General features: G+C 42.2%; 3 protein-coding genes across 4 annotated transcripts; all 3 read right to left on the bottom strand.

Moving 5' to 3' along the window:
• Positions 1 to 393: 393 nt before the first annotated feature.
• Positions 394 to 9,556, bottom strand: plk3 (polo-like kinase 3 (Drosophila)). Of its 2 annotated transcripts, none has more exons than XM_008299610.1 (15): positions 9,208 to 9,556; positions 8,152 to 8,259; positions 7,907 to 8,023; positions 7,299 to 7,428; positions 7,079 to 7,166; positions 6,524 to 6,619; positions 6,130 to 6,328; positions 5,809 to 5,935; positions 5,392 to 5,507; positions 4,029 to 4,149; positions 3,863 to 3,946; positions 3,273 to 3,435; positions 2,962 to 3,091; positions 2,672 to 2,782; positions 394 to 2,496 (listed from the first exon to the last, which is right to left on the bottom strand). In XM_008299610.1, the coding sequence occupies exons 1-15, from the start codon at positions 9,424 to 9,426 to the stop codon at positions 2,299 to 2,301; spliced, it is 2,007 nt and encodes a 668-aa protein (XP_008297832.1). In that variant the 5' UTR covers positions 9,427 to 9,556; the 3' UTR covers positions 394 to 2,298. The 2 variants fall into 2 exon arrangements, with proteins under 2 accessions (XP_008297832.1, XP_008297833.1); XM_008299611.1 differs by lacking the exon at positions 394 to 2,496 and adding an exon at positions 2,561 to 2,582 and having other exon boundaries at positions 2,614 to 2,782.
• Positions 9,557 to 10,485: 929 nt separating this feature from the next.
• cacybp (calcyclin binding protein) lies at positions 10,486 to 15,976 on the bottom strand. The gene is made up of 6 exons (XM_008299607.1): positions 15,822 to 15,976; positions 14,623 to 14,833; positions 14,432 to 14,528; positions 14,242 to 14,341; positions 12,581 to 12,675; positions 10,486 to 11,707 (listed from the first exon to the last, which is right to left on the bottom strand). The coding sequence occupies exons 1-6, from the start codon at positions 15,837 to 15,839 to the stop codon at positions 11,545 to 11,547; spliced, it is 684 nt and encodes a 227-aa protein (XP_008297829.1). The 5' UTR covers positions 15,840 to 15,976; the 3' UTR covers positions 10,486 to 11,544.
• A 416-nt stretch (positions 15,977 to 16,392) lies between these two features.
• Positions 16,393 to 19,939, bottom strand: mrps14 (mitochondrial ribosomal protein S14). Its single transcript, XM_008299606.1, has 3 exons — positions 19,845 to 19,939; positions 17,545 to 17,709; positions 16,393 to 16,830 (listed from the first exon to the last, which is right to left on the bottom strand). The coding sequence occupies exons 1-3, from the start codon at positions 19,911 to 19,913 to the stop codon at positions 16,648 to 16,650; spliced, it is 417 nt and encodes a 138-aa protein (XP_008297828.1). The 5' UTR covers positions 19,914 to 19,939; the 3' UTR covers positions 16,393 to 16,647.

The following is a 19,939-nucleotide window of genomic DNA, read 5'->3' as shown; positions in this document are numbered from 1 at the left end:
CAAATTTCCAGAAATTCAAGTATGTCATCTGCATAGCCAAGAATTGTATTCAGAGTGCCCACCAGCACAAACATCCTCGTAAAGGCGAGAGTGTAAGTTGGGTGTTTTCTACTGACAAATCCACTTCTAGTTTAATGCAAGCACTATTTTTAATCAAACAATACAGAGCATGCATCTAACCGATTTGATTTTATAATGTATGGAATGGTTTAACAATTAAAAAAACAATTATTCTAATTAAATTGAACTAAAATAGAGCTTTTAAATGATGTACTCATTAGCACTTATTGTCTGCACTCTATTTTAGTTATAAAATAAATAATTCCTCATCTCTAATGCGTTGGGAAATCAAGCAACACATTTCACGCACAACAACAACAAGAGCACATTTTGTTCATTTTCAATAAACTTTATTTTTGTCCCATTTTCCCCCGAAATATGTTACATACAAAAAGGTGATCGGAATTGAACGTTTTCCTTGTGTCAAGACCGCAACGTTTACACAATAAATAAAAAAATCCACATATAAATAAAAAATAAATAAAACAGGACATTATGTGCCAAAAAATAAAGACTCTTCTTGAATTGGCAGATGGCTTTCACAATGTTGGGTTTTTGATTTTCTTTGAAAACACATGTACGTTAATACTTGCATTCCAGGTCACAGTTTTTTAGGATACAACTCTGGGTCGAGAAAGCAATGTAAACCGATAAAGGATTACAGTACAGTACAACAGAGTACAATGTTTTCTTCTTTTTTTTTTTTCTCTTTTCCATAGTAGATATTATTGGGATATATACTTATGATAACGGTTGTTTCTAAAAGCTTATACCAGGTAGTGAGAGTGTAGTGCTATTGGATTTACCTTTAAACTTAGCTCAAAGTACAAGAGTAAATCTCACCTGTAAAACCCATCTCAACATCTTGTTTGTAGCCAGCTTGACATTCACAAAGGGTTGTTATTGCACTATACAGACATCCCTCAGAAAGGCACTTTTATCCCCCCTCCCCACCCTCATTTTTTCCAACCGACAACTCTGTTCGCGAGGACACGCGTGACGCACGCGTTGTTCACCTACTGGGTGTGAAGTTAAAACTGAATCACTTTTTAAAATCCAACAAAGAAAAAGCCTTTTGGTATCTAGTTTTTAAAAACAAGTAAAATAGAACAAGTGATAGTAAAAAGGTTTTCCAGATGAATTTTACAAAACAAAGATGGAAAAAAAAAAGTGCAAAGTTGTGTTGCTCCCATCATAGCCCCTGTAGTATGCCGTGTACCACATCAGTGAAGTTTGTATCTAATAATGGAAAAAAAAAAAAAAAAAAAAGAAGGTGATGTTGGAGCAGAAGAAGTAATAACTCTGAAAACTTTAGCATCAACATCATCAAATAAGGCCAGGAATGTTATTTGTGCATGTGAGGTCAAGATCTTAGTGTGATCCTATAGCTGGCTCATACTTGTTTTTGTTTTTTTTGTTTTATAAATAAAAAAAAAATAAAAATGAATGTGTGTACCATGGTCCAAAGAGGCCAGAAACCAACTGAGGGTAGGAGGGCTTCACTCTTTCTCTTTCCAGTCAAACCGTACTTCTTCCCAAAGCATCTCGGCTGAAAGATCACAGTTGCAAGTGCGAGTCAACGGTGTAAAAAGACCTTGCTGCTAAAATGCTTTTTTTTGGAAAACCGAGCCTTAAAAAGCACTTCAGCCACAAGATTATCCCTGCTCCGTTGCAAGCGAATAGGACAGTTGTAGTGTTTAGATACCTTTGAGAAACCATGCCTGTGTTTTTCCGCTATCAGGGGAAGCTGAAAGCTGCAGGGTTTGGTGGCTTTGAAAGGTCAAGCCGAGAAGCGGTGGTTGCGAGTGAGTGAGGGAAGGTAGCTGGGTGTTCATGTAGGCATCTGCCTGTGAGGGATTCCATTGTTTCAGGCCAGGCATGAGTCTCTTATTTCAGGCATCAATACCTTCCGGGTGGATACCTTTGAGGCAGGAGCTGGACGGGCACAGACCCTTCAGGCAGATGCTGCATCGGGCAACTTCCCCCGACTGCTTGACGTTTATCAAGGTCAGCCAGTGTGATAATCAGCTGCCTCGGCACCGGTCCAGACAAGTATATTGCTCAGGGGAGTTTGAGCAGCCTTCCATCCGTCAACCGAACAGGTGTCGACCTCTCTCCCGGCGCCGCCTTGAGAAATTATATCAACCAGTCAGGCTGCCTAAGAAAATGTGATAACCAGTCAAGTTGCCTCGAAGGCATCTACGGCTCGGGCGGCCCAGGAGGCACTGAGCCGCGCTCTCAGGCATCGGTGTGGTGTTGGAGCAGCTGGACCACGTATCTGAGTCGGTGTCGGAGCTCAGAGGTGCAGCCCATCTCATTCAGCATGCTGAGGAGGTAAGTGTAGGAGACGCGTTCCCGGCTGATGTAGGTGAGCAGGTAGGAGTCGTCGGACGACTTGCACAGGATGATCTTGGTGTGGTCTGTGTAGAAGTTGACCTGGACAAGATAAAAAATAGAGAATAAAATGTAAGTAAAGGAGTTTTACAATCCAACACCGCTTTACCAATCATCAGAACGTGACGCTACACCTGCTGTGAATAATTTCAAGGCTACATTACTTGTTTAATGAATGAATTGTGGACTATGATTGCAGAATTTGAGTTATTCGAACCTGTAGAGTGCCATTGTTGAAGAGCATGACAAGAGCATGGTCGGTTTTGACCCACTGGAGGAGCAGAGGAGGAGAACCTGCGTTCTGGTCCTCACAATGCAGATCTCCACCCTGAGGAGGACAGAGAAGGTTTAGTTGATTTCACACAAGATCGTCTTAAATAATCTGTTCTTTGATAACATTTTGTTAAAATAAACTTTAAAGCCTGAGAAAAAATGTATTGCTTTCTATCAGCTGCACACAGTTAAACTAATAAATGCACTCTAACAACCGAAGGATCACTGTCATACCTCCATAAGGTTCTGCTCCATGTAGTTGGCCATAAGCTCCACAATTTGTTTCTGGCTGCGAAGTTGCTCAGGTAGGGAGCTGGTTGGGAAGGTGAAGTGTTTGTTGTTGGTCAGGCAGTAGTGGACTGTCCTGTAGGGAGCAAAAAGAGGGGAAAAAAATTAATTAAAAATGTAAGAAAGCACACAGCATCAGAGCAGCCCTGTCACTTGGCTGAGAACAGTCATTACGTAACATCCAAGAAGGCTTCAGAACAATGCAAATCTTCACACCTGACACCTTAAATAAACACTGCAGCTCCCGAGGCACTTACTTGCGTTGGTCACACAGGCTGAGATGCGTTCCCTCGTTGAAGAGCACACCTATGCTTTGGTTGGAGAGCTGGTAGCCAAAACCGTATTTGTTTGAGTAGTCAACCCATTTAGTCACCCACAGGAAGGACTGCGGCCTGGACAAACAGGGTGGGTTCCTCGTGGCTGCGCACACACAGACAAAAAGAATGTCAGGGATTAGGGAACAGTTTCACAGTTTCTGACACCAGAGCTAATTTAAGTGGAAAAAACAGTGATAGGAGGGGGGAAAAAAAAAAACTTTAGATTTCCTCAAGTCTAAGTCAACATTTTACAAAAAAAAAGGCTACAAATGCTATAATCTCAAAGGCGTTCAGAGCGACATGAGTCAGCACATATTTGGAGGATTTAAAGAAACAGCTGAGGCAAGGAAAAGCCCTGGCTGCTTAAGTTTGAATAATTCTGCATCATTTGTAATCTAATGCAACAGAAAGTAAGAGGGAAGCAACATTTCCCTCAACTGTGTGCCAATCTCCGATGAAAAGACTGCAAAACGCCATTCACTAGACATCACATCGAACTTCCTATTGGAGTGTTTTTTGTCTTCTCCTACCTGCAGGCATGGTGGCCAGGCAGCCGTTGAGAACTTTCAAGGCAGACTCGGCAACAGCTGCAGGGGTCAGGACGTCCTCACACGCTGGAGAGGAAACGAACAACACATGAATACAACGGTTTTGTAAAAAAGAAAGAACTGGTTAGTCACAAGAGCTGACACCTACGTTCAGTGCTGCTGGCCATGGTGCCCTTAAAGGAGCGAGAGATTGACTTCCTGGATTCCTCCTCGGCGGGAGTCTGTTCCAGAGGCACGGTGTTGGCCAGCTGACCGGTGGGAGAGGGCACCTGAGCAGCAAGAGATGATTCAACACACGTTAATGACAATGACACACCCAGAGTGATCGCACAGGATGGGCGAGGTGGAAAGTCACATGCTAAAAAAACATGTTGACCACAGAATTAAATGAGTTCTACTAACGTTTGCTCAGGCAGCAGTGGTGCTGGTTTGTCTAAATTCAGCGACGGCTCAGTCTGCTGCTGCTGCTGCATTGGGTTTGAATGTTCTAATGTTGGCTGTGTGAAACTACACCAGTTCCCGCTGTGCGCTTTGCAAACCTGCTGCAAGTTTGACATCTAGCATCTAATGTCATGTTACCACAAAGCCAGGAAAGCACTCGTTAGAATAACATGTTTGTTCTGCAAACAACACCTAAGCAGGGTCACTTCAGTCCTCGTTCGTGTTGTCAAACAAAACGAGAGAATACCGAAAGGGCATACAGTCATCGACTGCGACCTGGTTTCTCAAAACAGGTTCATCAAGCAGATAAAAATCACCCCCAAAGAGCAAACAATGGAGCTCCTATTGGGCTCTATAAATAGAAGCCTGATTAGGGATCGGGCCAGCTGAGCAGCCTGCTGTTGTGGCATCTAGCCTCGGCTCCGGTTGCAGATCGCAATCTTATTTTCAAATAAATACATCATGAGAACGGCAGTGAAATAATTACATAGCGGAGGCAGCGATTTTGCAAAGTACGCTGCGACCGTTACCTCAGAGTCTTACTAGAAAAGCGGCCTCAATAAAAGTAAATGCGCTTTAATTTGTCGCTAAACGCTCATTTCAACAGCTGCAGCTACGTTTCTCCACCGAGTTTTATTCATCTGTTGACAAGCTGAAGGACATCTGGGACGCTACTACTCCTATACAGCAAAAACAAATTGAAATCCTTTGACATATCTGTATAATTAAACACATAATCCATTGTCCAAATAATACTATATTCAGGTGGAGGAAAAACCATCCCTCATAACAAGATGTTTATTCACTCCATTTCCACTGAAGTGACATTTCTACAATGTTTTTTTTTCCTATTTAAATTAACACGGTTTAAAGCTTTTAAACCACCAGATATAAAACCATTCTTAGTCATAACAGAGGTTTGCCTGTCATGAAAATGTGCACTTTCCCCCGTCGAATCGCTGCATGCGAACCCTGCGTATCAGTAGCTGGAATTACCCATTTTTTTTTGTTTCAAAACTAGGCCGACATTTTCTCGCAGAAGTAGGAAAATAAAAAGATCAAAGACGTACCTCATTGGGTCCCACTGTTTTGTAGCTGATCTGCCGGTTGATGGAACATTTAACGATCCCCGACACCAGCTTGGAAATGTCCTTGTCATCTTTTTCTTCGCACGGAATCTTCTCCACTGCGAAGACAAAAAGATTCACGCGTTGTAGTCACAGCAAATATATATTTTTAAACGCGTTCAAACGGCTGCAGCGGTTTTTGGAGATGCTTTAAGGAAAACTGAACAGGATCCAGTTCTCCAGTTTGAAGGCTTTTTAAATTCAAGTTCTCGTGAGACAAAAATCTAATTAACAAGATGACAGGTGCCGCATAATTACATTTGGAAAGGCACAAATATGTAGCTAACAAATGACTTTCTAAAAACGGATGACCTAGTCTTCCCGTGTGTCAGTCACTTGGCTGCTTCTCTCGCTGCTTACCTTTTGCTTTCTTCTTGCCAAAGAGGCTCTTGGCCATTTTAGTGAAGAATTTCTTGGCAGGGCTCGGGGGGTGAAGCTCTGGCACCATCACGCAGCTGCTGGGGGGAAGTTTGTCAGGAGTGTAACCCTGAGAGAGAAAGAAAGCGTGGAGACAAGCTGGTGAGAAAAAAAAAAAAAGGACGGCACACAGTTCGTTCACACCGTTTTCACACTCCTGAAGCAGCATTGTGATCTTCAGCTAATAGCAAAAAGTAGAATAGCTTTAAGTCTCCGTCACAGTTTTATAACACTGGCAGAGCTGCTAGGAGCATTATAACGTACTTTGGTGAAGAATTCGTGGTTGAGGATTTGGTCCAGTGTGAGTCTGTCACTGGGATTTTTCTGGAGGATGCCTGAGATGAGTTTCTGTGCAGCGGGGGAAAGCGTGGATGGCAGGTTGTACCGAACCTCCTTTATGCACTTGTACGTTTCTTTCAAGTCAAGAGTCTCAAAAGGAGGGTTGCCGCACATCAGTGTGTACCTGCGAGGGAGAAACGAAGGCCAAATCAAGACAAAGGAATAACTAAAGATGTCAAAGAAAGTGTTTGTTTTTTTCCCTCTACTGATTTGAGATAAGATGAAGCTTAGATTAAACCGAAAACACACACACACACAATCTACTTTATAAATCAAATAACTCTCGGCTAAAATAAACAAGAAAAAAAACAAAACTCACATGACGCATCCGAGTGACCACACGTCAGACTCTGTGCCGTGGCCCTGTCTGTTGAGCACCTCGGGGGCCAGGTAGTTGGGAGTCCCACAGATTGTTCTGAGGAAAAAAAAAAAACCCAACAAGCAACAGGTTAGATTTAACACTTCAAACCTTTCTCACGTAGTTTCTGTTTGATGGCTTCGTGCCGACAACACAGCGGTTGTTACGGCTTCTTTTTTTTTTTTTTTCCCTGTCACACTCAGGCTGCTGGTATTCCACAGGAAGATGTCAAACAGGTATTGAAACTCTGCTCTAAGCGTTACATTCAACTGCCACTTGAAAACCGGTTTAGTTAGGTACTTACTGGGGGAAAGTTGTGGGAGGAAGAATGAGCGACTGAGGTAATGGTTTTGAGTGAACTACTTTTTGTAAGGCATTAAAGTCTTAGCGAGAAGCTGTGTCTGACATCCGGAGACCCATCATGAATGTTTTATTTAACAATGAGATGATTCAATTGACTATTTGTGAGAATCATTTTAAAATGGTAGCCAAAAAAAAGAACGTTTTAACTCTTACTTTTTCCTCTGTTCCACTGTTTCCAGCTTGGCAGCGAGGCCAAAGTCTCCCAGCCGCAGCTCCATGTTCTCGTTGACAAAGAAGTTGCCTGAAAGAGACAAAACCATTCGTCCAGTCAGCATTCCACAGATAACATGCGTCTGCACCCAAAAAGTCACAGCAGATTCCTGGGATGCTTTCGCGTGCGCACACGCCACGTTCCAGTCGCTGGTTTACATACCTAGTTTGAGATCTCTGTGCAGGATCCCTCTGCTGTGGAGGTACTTGAGGCCGGATATGATCTGTTTGAGGTAATATCGCACTTCTGGCTCCGTGAGCGTGTGTCTCGCCTTCCAAATGTGTGCCAGGGACTGCAGAGACAGAGCAATGGGTGAACTGTCAACCCCGCATTCGTCAGCGGGACGGTACAGCATCGCCACAGACACGCAAACACACACACACAGCCCTGCAGCCGCATGAAAATTAGATGGTGTTGTCATTCGGATGAGATCAACAGTGACTCGTCTGTTAAACTTGGATACCTTAAAACTGTGGGTCATTGTTCATAAAGTCAGTGGGCATCACTGCAGCACACACATTCAAACAGCCCAGACTGCAATGACAAATATCAATTACTTGCACCTTGCTGCACTGAGTGTTTTTAATATAGTAAAAGACTCAAGGCAGCACTATTAGGGGAAAAATGGCCACGACCCAAGAGGGTTAAATCAGATCTAAAATATTAATAAAGGCTGTTTAGTGCAACTGTGGAGCAAAACAAGGCAAACGGTGTACGTGCGAAGCAGAGGTAAGCTGTGCAGACTGTTCTAGATGATTCTGAAGTCTCACCTTCCGACTGCAGAGCTCGAGGAATATGTAGATGTTTTCTTGGTCTTCGAAATGATGCGAGAATTTCACCACATGCTTGTGCGACAGGGTTTTGTGCAGTTCGATCTCATTGGTGATCTGTCGAAAATTGACAAACGATCAATTTGTGTACATATTTCAGCCCTTTAAAAACAATCCAGGTATTGATTTTGAGCGAGGGACTCGGTGAGGCACACCGAGGATACGAAAGAGGTGAGGTTATGTACCTTGTCCCTCTGGTGTGGTTTGGACACCCTGCTCTGTGGAATCACCTTCACAGCATACATTTTGTTGTTGGACAGGTCTGTCATCTCGTAGCATCTGGCAAAGCCACCCTTGGGAGACACAGAATAATCAGTTAACAAAAGCAGCAGGTTAAAAACCTGCAATGGCCATAAATAATCTGCCTCAATGGCAAGTCTTTGACCCGAGGATCAATAGCTTGAGACGAAGCAATCAAAAATGATTCATCAATAATTTAGCCAATTCTGAAAGCCTGCTGTGGAGGATTTCAATTATACATAAAAGGAAATAACCAATCCAGGATTTAGCACAATACTAATGAAAAACGGTTCAGTCTGGGCAGATGCACCATTTTATAATCAAGATCATCAGCATCCTTTGATGCACCTTTTTAAAAAACAGAAGACAATCAGCCCTGGATGTGCTGTTTAATCATGCATTTTGCTTGATGCGATCACATGCTGGGGGGACATGAAGGATGAGGCAGACCGAGCTGCTGCATTCATTAACCGTGAAACTGACGGAGACGTTTCCAGCTCTGCGGCAGGCAGCAGAGGAAAAAAGACTTGGCTGTCTGCCCGACGCAGCGTATCGATGACGAGCAACATGTTGATACAGTCGTTTCCATTCATACGCAGCACATACAGTGAAAACCAGCACAGCGGCGACAACCCGCGGAACAGGCGCACAGATGTGTCTCTGGGTGGAACATTCGTCTGAGGCTGGTGTTGGGAAGAATCGATCTCGACATTTTTTTTTTTTTCATAAAAAAAAGGTGTTGCCAGCCATGTGTGCGCACACGAGCCGGGCACACCTTGCGCCTGATTCATTCAGCAATGACGCGCACACCAGGGGCAAGATTGGTCACATCCACCACGAGGTCATTCTATGTTCCCGCATCACAAACACACCTGGACGACAGCTCATTATGAATATTAAATCACCCAGAGCCTCCGCATTTATCTAAAAACAACACCGAGCGATTCTTAAACAGTCAGATTCTAGATCCAGTCTGGAGATGTGAAATGAAACCTCCGTACCTTTCCCAAAAGCTTCCCTTTACTGTAGGATCTGCCCGTCTTGGAGTCTGTCACCACTTGAGCCAGCTCTGGTTTGGTTTGGTCGGGTTTGTTCCTGCTGTTTTTCGCCGGGGCAGAGGAGGGCTGCTGGGGTCCACGCTCCGGAGCAGCCTTAAATAAATCCGCATTCATGGCGTGGCACGAAATACGCTGCGCCGCGCTGAAACAACCGGTATCCATTTAGCACAGTGGTGTGAGCGATCGCCTCGTATAGAAATCCCTTTCGCCTCTATTATTCTGTGTTTTTTTTTTCTCCTTTCTATTCAATAACCGGTGTGGTGCGTGGCGATGCGTCCCACTCGTGTCTCCATCTGGCGTGTCTGGACGCAGCGCGGCGCGTTATAAAGGAGGAGCGGCCGCGTCACGGAGCTGTGGGCGGAGAGAAGGTGGCGCACCGGTGGAGAAAGTCCAGACGATTTGCTCAAACCGAAACTCAATCAAAAAATTTTTGATCCGGAATCTGAGACAAAATATATGAATGAAAGAAGCTCAGAGGGGGGGAAGAAAAAAAAAATCTCTCACGTTGATGTCGCTCATGTCTGGAGGCTGTGAACCCAGAGGAGGGTCTCCAGGGGGGAGGTTAGTGTGTTTAATCTCAGTTTATTAAGTAAGAAGAGAAATAGGATCTTTTCATTTTAAGCCTGAGCTTTCATTATTTGAAGGAGATTATATATATTAAAAAAAAAAAAAGAGTCCTGAAAATATCCTACATCTATTAATCAGCTGCATTCTAGCATGAATCCTACAATTATAAAATATTGTAGTCTAACAGAATTCCCCCCCAACCTCCAGAATCCACAGTCCCTACATGTGTACAGTAAAATCTTGGGTTAGATTTCCCCTGTGTGTGTGTGTGTGTGTGTGTGTGTGTGTAACCTCCCCTGAGAAATGTGGACTACTGGATGCAGCTGCCACCTGGTGGATGAAACACGCACCTCCAAAGCTCAGGCTCTGCAGGATTGTGTCAGTATAAATGATTTAAAAATCTCTATCCAATGGGCTATTGTTTAGTGGCTGCTTACATAAGGAAGAGAAGCCTGCACCATTAAAAAAAAAAAAAAAAAGTAGGTTCAAACAGCATCTGGACTATTGCGAAGCTTAATGTTTGTTTTAAGATTGCAGATAGGTAAATGCAGCGTTTCTAGAACGGGCCTCTGTGAATGAGTGTCTAAAAGGAAGAAGACGACAGACTCTGCTAAAGGTAGCATGAAGTCTAATGAATGGTTGACGACACAGGAGTTCAGATCCACAGTTATATTTGTTGGAAGTGCATTAACAACCTGAGGACAGGCAACAATTAGTTCAACAATAGCCCCAATAAAATGATTTAAAAAAAGAAAACATACATTTCACAATGTTGGAATGAAAGGTACAATGTGAACAGTGCTACATAGACATGACAGGAGGAAACACACGACAGGAAGTTACAATAAGTTTAGTTTTTTTTTCTGAGAAGGCTACATTTTGCAGCAGGAATGAGCAGAATACATTAAAGATCTGAAACACAGATGCATGCTCTACTGTAAATTATTGCACTGCACTGATGCAAGATTACAACCGCTGCTATCATTCTGATCTATTTATGGAATGAGAGAAAAAAAAAAGGCTGATGTGACATTTTAAAAAGTAAAAAGAGCCCTCTGGTTGTGTTCGTTAACAGGAATCGGCTTTGGCAACGGCGTGTACGCTTGAAAACATCTTAAATATCAGCTGGGTTCAGCTGCGTTGAATCCACACAGGAACAATGTTTACTAATTACATGTACTCTGGTCTAATCTAAACCGCAAAGACTGACGGAGATTGAAGCCTGAAACGAAAAACAACAACTAGAGCTACGAAACTAACTGCATTGTGGTCCTTTATATCGTCACCAGGAAAAAGTAATGAAACATTTAGATTCCAAGCCTGCAGGAAGGCATGAACAACTGCTGGAGGTGATGGGAAATGCCAACAGGGACACAGATGTCACTCGGCACACGATCTGCTCCTGAGTGTTGGAATCTAACGCCGACCATGATGAAGCCGTGTTGATGACTCGTCGTGTCGAGGTCGCCCTCTGCTGGACGGCGGCCTCGTGTTGGACATTTTCCTTACAAGTTATTAAGAGATCTGCGGCTAGGCGTGACTCATAGAACATCGGTAGCCTGGTTTTCAAAGCAGGGCCAAAATGAGGCCAGCCAGGGCTTAAATATTATTCCATCTTTCGTGAGCTTTGTACACTTGGGCTTCAGTATTGAACAGCCTGCTGCGGCCCTCGTAGCTCTCATTTGGTCCTGCTGTGGAAAAAAGCGGCAACATTTACAAGTCCATCATGTCTTCTCCTCGTATTTTCTTCTCTTGGGACTCTGACCAGGCTTTGTTGATGGTTCTCTTCATTTCGTCGTCTCCCTCTGCGTAGATCTTCTTCAGCATGCTCATCAGGCCCTCGCTCGGGTCTGCGTTCTCATCCATGCTGGGCTTGCTGTTGAGAGGCAACGAGAAAATACCTTAATGGCACTGAAGTGTTTCCATCACTCTCGTGTTGAAGGAGGGGACATAAGTTGCCTTTAATCACTGCTGAACACACAGCGACAGATGGCGCACGGAAGTGACGCTGCACTTCAGCGTGCAGGCTAATGCATTCTTCAGGAGTTCTGTGTTCAGCGATTAGCCAGATGTGGATGTGAAAATTAGCAGGGTTTCAAATGGATTCGCAATGAGAGTTCAATTTATTCTTGGCACAACTCCTCCTGCCAAAGTGTCATTAGCTACTGATGACACATTTTCCCACATATGTCCTGCAGGATTTTTTTTTCGGAATTCATTCATTTGAGAGAGCGCCGGCCATAACCTTAATTGCAAATTACTGCAAACTGAAATCCATTAATATATTTAAAACTTAGCAGGGCTCGAGCCTTTTTTTGTGAGTTGAAATTTCAAAATTTTTCGGTTGATCATCATTACGCTGTGTTGGTGTCGCTCTAACCGGCTACTGCTTTAACCACAGCGGTGGAAAGCAAAATATAACTTCAATAGTATTTACTTCTCTTGAAATTTGGAGTGCACCTACATTCGCTGTTTTCTATGAGCAGAACGGTGCATGTAGGTGTGCTCCGCATTGTAGGAAAGAAATCAAGTGGTTTCATCTTGGACAAATCTGACATTTGAGCATCCTAGTTTACTCCTTTCAAAGTATGTTTTGGTCGCACACCTGTCTGAGCCACCCAACAGCAGCTACTGCACTCTGCAATGTGGGCCGGTTAGGCTACATCGGAAAACTCTCGTGTCTATTGATAAGAAAATGTTGGTCACACAAGTGCTACCAGTGAAGAAGTTAGTCTGAAGCCCTGCTTACTCTTTCTCTTTGGACTGCTTTTCCACGGTTGTTAGGCAGTCCCACTTCTTTGTCGTCTGCTTCTTGCACATGACCAAGACCATGTCTGTTTTTATCTGTTGCAGAGAAGAAGAAAAAAAAACAAACCAGTGAAAAGGGTTTTCAGAGAAACAAAGATGCCTACATATTCTGTTCAGGCACTGGTGGAACAAGCCAAGGTTATAATATAATGTGAACAATGAAAGTGCTGTCGAGAAAAAGCACAGGATGATCGTACTGATTTAATCTGGCTGCAGATAAAAGTCACCACAGATGCAAGACCCTGATAAGTAAATACAGCACATTAAGACTGAGTTATCATGGAGCTTGAAATCGACAATTTTCTGCCCTGTAGTGTCTGCACAAGTCTTAACAATCCACATCCAAGCCAAGATAAAGCCATACAATAGCATGTTTGTGTGAGACATCGTAGCAAAAATATCTAAAAAACAAAATAGCTCAGATATATAAAGAAGCACGACAACACAACCAAGACCACACAAAGATTTATAAACTGATTTAAGATGTCATGTGGTGAAAAGTTCCCCTTTTCGTCAGACAAACCAGTTAACCTCAAACTGAAAGACTCACTGCATTGGTTTGCCTTTCTTAAAAGCAAATGACTCACGATGGCGTCGTTCATCAAAACATACCAACATCTCTTCACACTGAGGTATAGACAGTGGTGGACATACGGCTGTGTGTGTTTTGTTAAAATGTAAAACGCACAGCAGATGCTACAATCACAAACGCTTTTGCATCAACAAGTAATCAATTGTAGAACTTTTAGCCTTCCTTGTCAACTAAGTGAATGTGTCTTTTAAACCTTTTGCTCCAGCAAGTAGTTAGCCAACATTACAACATTTTTCTCTGGCTTCAAGATTTTGAGATTACTGTGGTATTACACCTTCTTTATATAAATATTTGCAGAAGAGTGGCTGCAGGAGATTCCAAACAGATGAGTGCACAGAGACGGGGTGCAAAACATCTCCTGCAAATCCCATTATTAACTGAAAAAATGGTGCCATTTATTTGAGGTGACATACTTTCAGTCATTCAGCTGTTGATAAACACAAGAAGAGTAAAGAACACATGAATATCGTGTAATTTGAATTATGGTGCAAGCAGCATTACAAATCCGGCCCCACTCCTGACAGGAGGCAGGGCAAACCGACTGAGGCGATATTTTTCTGTTCGCCTTTCACAAGGACAGGATTTGTTAGAGAAGGGGAGTTTGATAACAAACGTGAATTTGTTAAGTCATAAGATCAATTTCAAATTTTTGAGTTATCTACTTACCCTCAAGAAACACAAGTTTTCCCACAACTCTTCTTAGCATGCTTCAGAAAAAAATCGGACAATGTAGACTGTTGACAGAAACTCCACTATAACCACACTCCCTGATGGAGACCCACAATTCTGGACCAAAGCCAGCATTTGGCTTCTGGATGTACACATCTCATCATAGTGTCCACCAGGGAGAAAGAAGTCATCAACCGCGTTTGAAACAGCTGAAGACAGTGAGGGGAGGAGTCAGAAGGGGAGTAAGGATGACAACTTGTAGGATAACAACACCTCCTGCTACCCCTCCGAGGACTAAACCAAATAAGTTATGTGCATCCCTGTGTTTAAGCATCACTCACCTTTTTGCAGCTGTCCTTTTCATCAATCGGATATAACAGGTTGAGAATTGTCATCTGATGGTTTTTGCCATCTAGATCCTTCACCAGCACAGATAATGACCTACGACAAAGAAAACGAGCCAATTTAATTGTGTGCTTCACGGCACGCAATTAACAAACAGCGAATATTGTATGTTGATTACCACCTTACCTTTCTGTAAAGTTTACTTCCACATTTTCTGATGGAATTTTGTGCACATCCTTCAATGCAAGGTAAATTTTGACAAATTTGTCAGACTGGTCCCAGGCTGCAGAGAAGACACACAAACAGCTTTTAGACACTAGTTCAATTCTTGCATCCTGTCACAAATACTGACAGTCATAATAAACAATGGCCCACACCATAGCTCGTGATCTTGACTGTGTATGTTGCTTTAGAGGCAGCGGTTGGGTCTGCCTCTCTCCTGGCTTGTTGCTCCTTCTGTTGTCGTTTGCTTGCGAGCTCCTTCTCCACCTTCTTCTGCTCCTGTTTCAACAGCTCCTGCACTCTATTCCTCTCTGCCTTCTCCAAGAGGGACCCCAGCTCCTGCAAGTCTGCCTCCAACTGGTTGATCTGTTCAAGGGGGAAAAAATGAGATCACAGAAAGGGTAATCAGTTCAGATGCTGTATCAACACATTTTATAGTCAGTCTAAATTCCAGACACAATACTTCTTAATTTGTTTGATTGTCCAAAAACACAATTTGACAAAATGTTGCAAAAGATGTAAAGTTGTACGTCTTAATTTCGCTACTGTGCACATTCCTACAAAGTTAGTTTTTACTACGAAACCCTGCTATCTGCAAGGCATTCAACACAGCTGCAGCTAAGATGATAATTTTGTAAAAAACCGTTTGATCCAAGATAACTGCTTGGTTTCTGCCTTCCAGCAAAATCTTTCTGTGCTAAATCTGTAAGTTGGACATACACAATTGTACACTTGCAGGACTCTTTACAGTATCCAAGAAAGGCTGCATGCAATAACTGCATAGTTTTGGTTTTTTTTTGTAGTGTTGTGAACTCATGATAAAGTGTCACTGAGTGGACATACTTGGCACAGGACGGATTGCCCATTCACAACACGTGAAGGATGCTACCATCCTTCCTAGCTATTCCAAGATGCCAGTCAATTCAAATAATCTGACATTTTCCAATTTCACTTCGGTGCTAAGCCCATAAGTAACCCAGCCCTGATGCTCAGCAGCACGCTAGCTGTGTTAACTATGTTGCTAGAATGTTCTGGTGAACTCCACTTGAAGCTAACAGCTAAGCTAGCAGGCTAACTTCTTGCTAGTTATCCGCTAAAACACGCCTCCTGACATGACCTGCCAGTACTATGTTTAACAAACAAGCGTTTCAGTTTACTTTACAAATACATATATATATAAATAACGTTGCTTAACCGTGACACATGATAACATACACTATTATGGCGGTTCACGGTGACTTGCTAATTGCTAGCTAACGTAGCGCAGCTCTCAGTATAATCACGTCCAGTCAGCTACCTCAGTTAACAAACCTTAGTTTTGCGATGATAAATGAATGAAAAATGTTATGTTCACCTGTTCGGTTAGATCCATTTAGGCTTTGTCTGTATCAGCTACGTCCAGAAATGGTTTAGCGCTTCTTCTCTGCTCTGAATCTGCAGTACTTTGCAACTTTGACCCAGTCAGGCTGCCTGTATCATGCTGCATATAAAAGATGGATCCAGCCAGTGAGCGGCGTCTCTTCTTCTGCTTCATTATTGGCAGGTTGGCAAGTAAACGCTGTTGGAGCACTACCGCCACCTACCGGCCCCAAGTGGTCAAGTCACCAAATAATTTATGACAAGACTTACATGACACTTCAATTTTTAATGCTTGTTATTGTATGCAACTTTTAAAAAGCTTTATACCACTTGTATACTGAATAAACAGTAAGAGTTGTCTTAAAAAATAAAAAAAAAGGCACTGCTTTGGAAATAATGGTCAGATTGCTGAAAATTGTTCAAATTTGTCAAGTGAGTCCTCAGTCAGTATTGTTAGAAGGGAACCAACTATGGTTTTTGTTGACTATATTATATAATAAATGCTATTAAATATCGCTCGTCTCTGTATCAGCATTTACAACAAACCAAGACACTTACGACAAACGTAAAGTACAATAAAATTTATTTTTCCATTTGAGTACAGCAAGTTAAACTGACATTTGCTCTTATCAGGAGTCACATTGTAATTGTCATTTTTCATATTTTGAACAGCCATGAGAAAACAAAAGCAACTCACTGTCTAGACCAAACATAATTTACCGAAGTCTGAAATACTGATGTCCAACGTTTCTGCCCCAAAACCACTGAAACAGCTTCTTTTTCATATTGCAATCTGACAGAAATGTCCAATGAGGCAGCAGTCACCACCTTGCCCTCTGGACCCCAGACATCTGACTGTGGTCAGCTAGATGACGGAAGACAATGCGGCTCAGTCGCCACCTCCGTTTCACTCCTCGAGGTCGGGAAGTCATCATGCACCGGTTGCGTATCCTCACAGGGCAGCTGTCTTTGGGTAGCGCTTTAATCTCTTTGTCTGCTACCTCCTGCGAAGATTTGAAAAAGTTTTAGGATTTTGTTTTTTTTACATCTACGTTTCAAATAACTTGGAATTATTTGGGGTACTGGCTTTCATTCTTTATTTCCCAAAAAGATCACAAAAAAACTGCATAGTTCTGACAAAGAATTTCACTGAACACCAAGAAAATACATAGACCGCTTTGTATTAGGAATTAAATAACCCAAAAAATATATTATACATTGCACATATGTTTCAGGTGCCTTTCCTCCACTAGTTACTGTGCAGTGCATCAAAGCACACGAGTGGTTTGTTTAATATACTAAGCACAAAAGTAAATGTGTTTTGAACAAGTGTTAAAGATTGACTGTCCAGCACTCTACAGTCAGGTCCATAAATATTTGGACATTGACACAATTTCTGGCATTTTGTACACAACCTCAGTGGATTTGAAATGAAACAATCAGGATGTGCTTTAAGTGCAGACTTTCAGCTTTAATTTGAGGGTATTTACATCCAAATCAGGTCAACGGTGTAGGAACTCCAACACATTTTATTGGTGCCCTTCACCTTTTTGAGAGACCAAAAGTAATTGGACAATGATCGTTTCATTTCAAATCCACTGTGGTGGTGTACAGAGCCGAAATGCTGACAACTGTGTCAAAATCCAAATATTTACGGACCTGACCGCATATAACTTGTTTGGTGTGCCACTGATAGACGTAGAACAAATGCAGTCTACCTGAAGCTCTTTGGGCAGGATGGTGTTTTTCCTCAGCGCATTGATCCGTAGCCTCTCATCAGCATAGTCAAAGGCTATCTGTCTTCTCTTGACGTCCCTCAGCATCCTCCAGTCAACATAGTAACCTCTCACCTGCTCCACTGCACCCCAGCAGCTCCGCAGTGCCTGCAAACAGCGTTTCAGCCGTTACTGACTGACAGCTAACATCGAGCCCGTGTACCACATGCAGAGTAACTGGGTCAAACTGGTCTGAACCAAATGTTACAGGCAGTTCGGACAGGATATTATTCCAGACAAGGTGTCCTTTCCTGCTTTCTGCAATTAAGAATCATCTCCAGAACAGAGTTTTACTAATTTTATCTCTCACACTTTAACCAGGAACTAATTTCTCTCAACCTGAATATTGTAACTTCTTCCTTTCTGGCATAAACCAACAGCCACTCTCTTCCCTCCAGCTAGCGAAGAATGCAGCATCTCAGCTTCTGAAAGGTTTTAGCTGATGACAATACATCACCTCAAACGTAGCTTCTCTCCAGTCTTTGCTCCCTGCTTGTTTTAGAGTTGATGCTGATATTTTACTGATCATTTTTAAAATCTCATCTGAACCTTGCCCCAGGTTACCCAGTAAAATTGTTGATGCCATATTATCCAGTTTTAGATCCTGAGTGGGCCCTTCTGGCTGTTCTACAGTCAAGGCATAAATCTACAGGTGATCATGATTTTTGTCATCAGGGACCCTGTGCTTTTGAACAACCTGCTTGAGGAGATAATTCAATTCAATTAAATTCAGATAACTTTATTTATCCCCTGGGGGCAATTCAAATAAAGCTTACTAGCTTAAAGTCAATGACTCTTTTTATATAAATCCCTTCTTCAACCCCATTTTTATAGACTTGCTTTAACATTATAACGTCTTTATATTTCCTTGTAAGGTCATCATAGTTTAACTTATTTTATCTAGATTTAGAGATATATGTATTTTGTCTTTTGTCCCCTTGTTTTAACCACACCTTAATTTCACCTTGATTCTGTTTTGTTTGGCCTTACTGTCCTGCTTCCAAATTATGTTTCCCCCTCTGGGTGTCCTGTTTATGCTTTGTCTACAATATACATAAAGTTATTATTATTATTACTATTAAAAAAAAAATAAAAAAATCTCTACCTACTTACACAAAAGCCTAAAACTGCCCAACCATTGGCTGCTCATTTCTACTCTTCTGTGCTGTTTTATGCTTTATGTACAAGACTCAACATGCTTAACATCACTAATAAACTAATAAACATGTCATCTGTGAAGTTTACTGGGAGAAACTATGGCTGGAAACATGCATTTTAAATAGATAAAACTGATTATACCGGCCTTAGATCAGGGGTGTCCAATCCTGGTCCTCGAGGGCCACAATCCTGCATGTTTTAGATGTTTCCCTCTTCCAACACACCTGATTCAAATGATCAGCTCATCATCAAGCTCTGCAGAAGTCTGATAACGATCCTGATCATTTGAATCAGGTGTGTTGGAAGAAGGACACATCTAAAACATGCTGGATTGCGGCCCTCGAGGACCGGATGTCGACACCCCTGCCTTAGATTATGTGTTATAGCAGTATGTGGATGTTGGTGAAGTCAAGCAGGAGAATACTGGAGCTCAGGCAGTAGGTTGTATAGTTAATTTAGATAAACCAAACTCTAATGATCCCTGGAGGACTGCTTTTTTTTATCATCTTAATTTCAAACTCCTCTGTGCTGCCTAAACACAATGGTACAGTCCAAATGCACTGTGTTGTATTTAACAGACTGTAAAGATGTTTTCAGTCAAGTGTCCACCGAGTTTAGGTCCCTACAAGACTCATTTGTTCATTTACGACCATAAAAGTGCATTTTAATAATTTGATAACATCTTCTTATGTCGTTCTCTGGACTTCAACAACAAACTGGTATGAAGAAGGTTCAGGGCTGTCAAAGGTAAGAATACCTGTAGAGCAGCGTTAGCTTAAAAAATACAAAAAATATTAAACCGTCACAGATAAAACTCCTAAGACACGTTTCAATTTCTTTCCCATGAACCTAACTCTACACACAGGAGTGAGTTATTGTTAGTTAACTAGCTTAATACAACGTTAAAACCACTTGTACCCGCACGTCAAGCTAACTAGCATTAGCCTCGGAGCTAACGTCAGAAGGCGAGTTATTCCTCTAACACAGTCCCTGTTACTTTCTCCATTCTTCTGTCGGAGATGTGTGACGCAGCTTTAATTAAAACGCTTCAACCAAAACACGCAAGGTTATAATAAGTAAGTTACCTGTTTTGGAGCGCAGACTGTAGAATAAAGGGCATTTATCCCCAAACATGCTAACCTGGAGGCCGCCATATTGGATTTTGAATTGTTGCGCAAAA

Source organism: Stegastes partitus, unplaced genomic scaffold, assembly GCF_000690725.1.
Source record: "Stegastes partitus isolate 25-593 unplaced genomic scaffold, Stegastes_partitus-1.0.2 Scaffold1437, whole genome shotgun sequence".
Taxonomy (NCBI): Eukaryota; Metazoa; Chordata; class Actinopteri; family Pomacentridae; genus Stegastes; species Stegastes partitus.
The sequence above is the reverse complement of the archived record's forward strand: the minus strand, read 5'-3'. Positions and strand labels throughout refer to the sequence as shown.